Here is a 6264-nt window from a genome sequence, read left to right as displayed (position 1 = left end):
CATTCATCTCATTAAATCATTGAATGTGGACTATCCTGGGAAAGGTATGATTCCAAACAAGGCAGCTAGCTGTCTACAGCAGTTAAGTGAGATCCTGAACTAACTGACTCTCCTCATAGCTGGCCATGACTTACTTCATTGGCACATCCATATATCTGCAATGCCTGGTTACTTAGTTTTATTGTAAAAATTGCCCACTGCAATTTATTTAGAATTGCATTGAATCCATTGATAAATTTGGGGAAATGTATGTCTTTACCCTGGAGAGTACTCCAGGGTACAGAAAAGGGAGTTGGGAAAAGGAGTGAACTTGATTGGGTTACTTTAAAAATTCTTCCCTCTTCTTCCTTTCCAACTTGGGCCGGGCAGAATGGCTCCCACAAAGAAGGGTGGTAAGAAGAAAAAGGGCCGTTCTGCCATCAACAAGGTGGTGACCCGTGAATACACCATCAACATTCACAAGCGCATCCATGGAGTGGGCTTAAAGAAGCGTGCTCCTCGTGCACTCAAAGAGATCCGGAAGGTTGCCATGAAGGAGATGGGGACTCCAGATATGCACATCGATACCAGGCTCAACAAAGCTGTCTGGGCCAAAGGAATAAGGAATGTCCCCTACCGGATCCATGTGCGGCTATCCAGAAAACGGAATGAGGATGAAGACTCCCCAAACAAGCTCTATACTCTGGTAACCTATGTCCCTGTTACCACATTCAAAAATCTACAGACAGTCAATGTGGATGAGAATTAGTGTCAAATAAAGCTATAAAATTGCTTTTTAAAAAAAAATTTTTCCCTCTGTGCTAGGTGCTGGTGGCTCCTGCCTGTAATCCTAGTTACTCAGGAGGTTGAGATCTGAGGATCACAGTTCAAATCCAGCCCAGGCAAGAAAGTCCCTGAGACTCATTTCCAATTAACTACCAGAAAACCAGAAGTGGCACTGTGGCTCAAAGTGGTAGAGTGTTAGCCTTAAGCAAAAAAGCTCAGGAGCAGTGCCCAGGCCCAGAGTTCAAACCATGACCAACAAAAAAGGAAAAAAAAATTTTCCTCTGGAAAGAGGTCATGCATTCTTTTTCTATATATGTGCCTATAATTTTATATATACATAAGTTCTCTGTATCCAGTGACTTTCAGAGATTTGTTCATTACTTCTAACAATTTTCCATAGATTCATTTGAATGTTTTACATATTTAATCATATCACTTGCAAATAATGATTTATTTATTTTATGCATTTATTTTTAACAATTAAACCTTTGATGTCTTCTATTCACCTTTTCTCTAAGAGTCTTAGGAAGTAATGAATAGAAGTAATGTTATCAAGCATATGTTTTATTCCTGACATTAAAGGGAAATCCTTCGATATTTCACAATTAACCATGATTTTCCCATACATATTTTAAAGATATACATTTAAAATAAAATTCTTCTATCTTCAAGTTTTTAAACTAATAAGTCTAAGCACTGAATACCAAATGTTTGTGCTGTATCTTCTGAATTATATTTTCTCCTTTCATGCTTTAATGCAACCAATGCCTTAAGATTTAATATTGAAGCAACTTTGCATTCCTGGAATAAACATAATCTTGTTATAATCTATCATTTTTATAAGTCACAAGATCTGATTTGTAAGGACTGGATTATATTTTGTTTAGAATTTTTGCATCTTAATTCACAGAAGGATATTCTTGTTCACAATGCTTTTGTCATATTTTGGTATCAGGTTTATGATGGGTTTATTAAACATATGAAGAAAAGTTTCTTTTATAAATGTTGGAGGAAGAAGTTGAGAAGATTATTCAGATTTCACATTTATTGTTGTATTATTTTTGTTATTCCAGCACTTTGTCCATTTTGTCTATATTTTTAAATTATTCATATAAAGTTATTTATAATGTCCTCCTATATTCTTATTGGTTTTATAAGATCTATAGTATTGTCCCCTTTTAAATACTTGATATTAGTAACCTTGTACCTTATTCTTTTCTTTTCTTTCTATCATTCTCATTATAAGTTTATCAATCCATTTGATCTTTTCAAAGAACTATATTTAGCATTTTATTTTCTCTATGTCACATTTGTTTTTACTTCTTTAATTTCTGTACTTGCCTTTGTTTCCTTTTTGTAGTATTTCCAATTTCTGAAAGTGAGTATTTATGGTTGCTTTTGGACATATAGTCATTTTATATAAAAAATATAAATTTTCCTCTGCATGCCTTTCGCAGAAAGGAAATAAGTTGTACTATATCATTCAAATATTTCCTAGATTATCTTGTGCCTTAGGCACAAGAATTAGCTGCCCTTAGGCAATGAGTTAGTGGAATTAATTTAAATTTGCAAACATTTGAGCATTTTTGTCTCTTTCTGTTGCTTAACATCAAAGCCTAAGAATATAATATGAAATGTCCTAAGGGTCCACAGATATTCAATTTTGGTCATGTTTCATATGGCTTGAGAAGAAAGTCCACTCTACAGTTGGCTGAAGTAGCTCTATCTGCTGGTCACATTGACTTTGATAGTATGTAGCAGTAAGGTTGTCTTTCACAGTAAGTTGATTTGACAGTAAATTGAGTTGACAGTAAGTAAGTAGCAGTAAGGTTGTCTATATACTTATATTGTTGTACTGATGCTGATATTAGTTTGTCTTTCAGTTTGTTCCATTATGGATAGCCATGTTTTGAAGTTTTCCACTTCTCATTTTAGTTCTGCCAAGTCTTGTTTTGTATACTTTGAACCTAGTTTACTAGATACATGCAACTTATTTTTACCCTCTGGTTTTTTTGCCCTCTTACCATTTTTAAATGTCTTTTTTATCTCTAGGTATGTTTCTTGTTAGTATTACTGTGGTTACCCCCAAAATACACTATTTTTATTGTTATTATAAAAATGATGTATAGAGGGGTTACAGTTGTATAAGTCAGGTTATAAAGTACATTTCATGAGTCTGGAGGAAGATGGTAGAGGAGAAGCTGGAAGCTAAACAAGCTCTTGTATAGAAAGCAGTTTTAGTGTTCCAATGAGCAATACTAGGCTAGAGAATCACACCAAGTATGCCATCATAGTACAGAGAGTTTGGCCAGAGAGGGAAAATCCAAGCAACTTGGTCAAGCAGACAGATCTGAGCACTTGCCAGTGTCCTCGGAGGCAGCGGTGGCAGTGGTGCCAGCGGCGACAAGTGCTGCTGTGGCTGTCCTATCAACAGAGAGAGTCCGGGACAAAGGCATCAGACACAGTGTGTGAGTGGATTCTACTCACCACCAGCAAGAACTGACAAGGAGCAGAAATATTCATCTTGCTGATCCCAGATCCGGGACAGCCCAGAAACCAAGAGGCAAGAGTAAGTAACCCTAAGACATCCTCACTCCTTCTCACAGAGCAGCAGTGGGAAGGTAGCCTCTCCCACACCACCAGAAAAGATCTCCAGCTTTGATACTGACAAAGGCCCAGCTGAGCAGCTAGCTCCAAATCAGGCCTTGGAAGAAAATAATAGGAGCCATTTCACAGGTCACAGGAACCTGACTTGACCTGCCAGGCTCAGTTCCAGCCAGGGGAAAGTCACCCTGTCCAGGTAAGAGTGAGCTCTGCCCCATGAGGAGTGACTTTCTTCAATGGATAAACAGAGCCAGAGGCTGCCCCTCCCCACTGCAGCCTAGGCCTGCAGTCTCAGCAGCAGGAGAGGTTAAAGACAAACAATTGAAACTCAGTAACCATAAATCCTGAGAATGGCTCCAGGCTGGGCTCTGTGAGTATCTCAGGACCTAGCTACTGATTGCTGATAGGCCTTAACCATACCCAGAACCTAGCCTCATCATAGCAACTCCAAGGTAGAGTAAACTGCCATCTCCCTCTTTTGTGATACTCAAAGCAGATCTCCTTCCCACTGAACTAGCTGGAAGGTGGATCACAAAGTCCTGAGTAAGGCAGAGCTTTTTTCCTGCCTGCTCAAACAAACTAACTTAAGAAACAAATCAAGCCACAGAAAAACCAAACACCACAAGCAAACAAGAGACAAAGACTGGTAAGGGACACATGGGGAGATAGAAGATTTCCCTCCCCCCACTCTCCTCCCCCAAAGAAAATAATCAAAGAACCCTTTTTTGTACCTAATTTTTTAAATTAAAAAATGTAGTTTTTTTCATTCCTAATTTTTATTTTAGGTGTGTGTGTGTGTGTGTGTGTGTGTGTGTGTGTGTGCGCGCGCGCGTGTGTGTGTGTGTGTGTTCTTTGTGTGTTCTTTTTTTAATCTTTTTTAACATTTTGATCCTTTTTTTTGCATGACTTAATTGCTGTTCAGCTCATCCCAGATATATACGTGTTGTTGATTATTAGACCTTATTCCTCATTGTGTACATACTTAATTCAGAAATTTATTACTCAATTCACAACCTCTTAGGATTAACTTCTTTAATAGTAGTATTATTTCTTTATAACTATATAATTTTTAAGTATTCCATTTTTAAAATTTTTTTATTTTTTTCCTTTTTCTTTTTATCTCTCTCCTCCTCTCATCCTATCCTTTTCTTATATCACTTACCTCTTTATGCTTACATAATTTTAAGTGTTTTATTTTTTTAATTTAAATTTTTGTTTTTTCATTTTTCTCTTGTTCCTTTATCTCTCTCCTTTTATTCAATCCCATCCATTTCCTCTCTGAGATTAAGACTTGGTTAAATTTACTCTTTTCTTTTACCTCTCCACATCCCTCTAATCCTATTTTTCCCCATATTTCTCCCTAAACCTATTGATTTATGGTCTGCTGAATCCCTCTTTGCTGTTCTTAGCCCATTAATTCATAGTTGTTTGATGTTGAATAGATTATATCTGTTGAACTAGATTGTATCTGCAGACATTTTGACTGTGCAACTACAGAACTCTGGTTGATGCTTGTCTTAAAATAGTGTTCTAGCATGAAATTGGTATTACTTTTATACTAAATGGGCACAATAAGCTAGTGAAACACAAGAAAAATGGCAAGTCCAGGTATCTAAACTCCCACTCATGAAAATCAGGTGACAGAACAGTTAATGAATAATCCAGAGGAGAGTTCCAAAAAAGCCCCACAAACACTATTGGTAAACATGGTGAATGAAAAGATTGAAACCTGCAAAGGACTCAGTGTGAGCTTGATAGGGAGTAAGAGGAGGCTAAGCAAAGATTAATACAGGAAGTTCATGAGCATAATGAGACTAACCAAGAATTAATACAGGGATCTCGTGAGCATGAGGAAGCTAATCAAAGATTAATACAGGAATTGTGTGAGCAGGCTAAGAACAGTCAAAGAGTAATACAGGAATTGTGTGAGTGGGAGGAAGCTAATAGAAGAGTAATAATGGAATTGCATAAGCGGGATGGGTATAGGCAAAGATCAATAGAGGCATTCATAGAATCCATAAACAGAAAGCTGAAGCAATCCAGGGAGACTACAAAGGAAATGCCCATCAGAAGGAAAGGGAGTCTAATGAAACTATAACCAATTAACTAAGTGATTTGAGAATAAATAAAGAACATCAAATTAAGGAAGTAAAGAATTCCATACAAAATCTAAAACAAGCTCTAACAAAGAATTTGAAGCCATCAAAGCTGACCAATTAGAAGGAAAGGAAATAAAAAACAAAGTAGAAAATCTTGACAGTAGGTTAGACCATGCAGAAGATCCAATCTCAGGGATTGAAGACAGTCTAGATATTACACAGAACATACAACTATCCAAGACAAATCCAAGAAATATAATACATCTATTCAGCATTTGGAAGACACCATCAGAATGTCTAATCTGAAGATAATGGGTGTAGAGGAGTACCTAGAGACTGAAGTTAATGGTCTATATAAAGAGAAACCAATTAGAATCACCTCAGATTTCTCAGCAAAGACAATTAAAGCAAGAAGAGCCTGGAATGATGTATGCCATGTCCTAAAGACAAACAACTATCAACCAAGAATACTGTACCCAGCTAAACTCTCCTTCATAGCAGAAGAAAACTCTCCTTCCATAGCAAAGAAAAACTAAAACAATGTATTTCCACCAAAACAGCCCTAAAAAAGATACTTAAAGATGTCCTACACATAGAAGACCAACAAGACCACAATAAAGGCCAAGAAACCACACCCAAACTGAGAATCCAAGAACCATAGGAAGAACCAACTTGTCACAGCCTCCAAGAAGGTGGATAACATGACAAGAACTACTAAACACCTCTCAGTCCTAACTCTCAATATTAATGGTCTTAACTCTCCAACTAAGGGACATAAACTGTCTAGTTGGATTAA

The 6264-nt window shown here is 36.9% G+C and overlaps 1 protein-coding gene across 1 annotated transcript; it reads left to right on the top strand.

Moving 5' to 3' along the window:
- The first annotated feature begins 349 nt into the window (after positions 1-349).
- LOC138803684 (large ribosomal subunit protein eL31-like) lies at positions 350-786 on the top strand. The gene has a single exon (XM_069987782.1). It carries the CDS (start codon positions 371-373, stop codon positions 746-748), a length of 378 nt encoding a protein of 125 aa, XP_069843883.1. The 5' UTR covers positions 350-370; the 3' UTR covers positions 749-786.
- The last annotated feature ends 5478 nt before the right edge of the window (positions 787-6264 follow it).

This window comes from Dipodomys merriami, unplaced genomic scaffold (genome assembly GCF_024711535.1).
Source record: "Dipodomys merriami isolate MVZ:Mamm:240054 unplaced genomic scaffold, mDipMer1.0.p SCAF_1, whole genome shotgun sequence".
NCBI lineage: Eukaryota > Metazoa > Chordata > Mammalia > Rodentia > Heteromyidae > Dipodomys > Dipodomys merriami.
The sequence above is the reverse complement of the archived record's forward strand: the minus strand, read 5'-3'. Positions and strand labels throughout refer to the sequence as shown.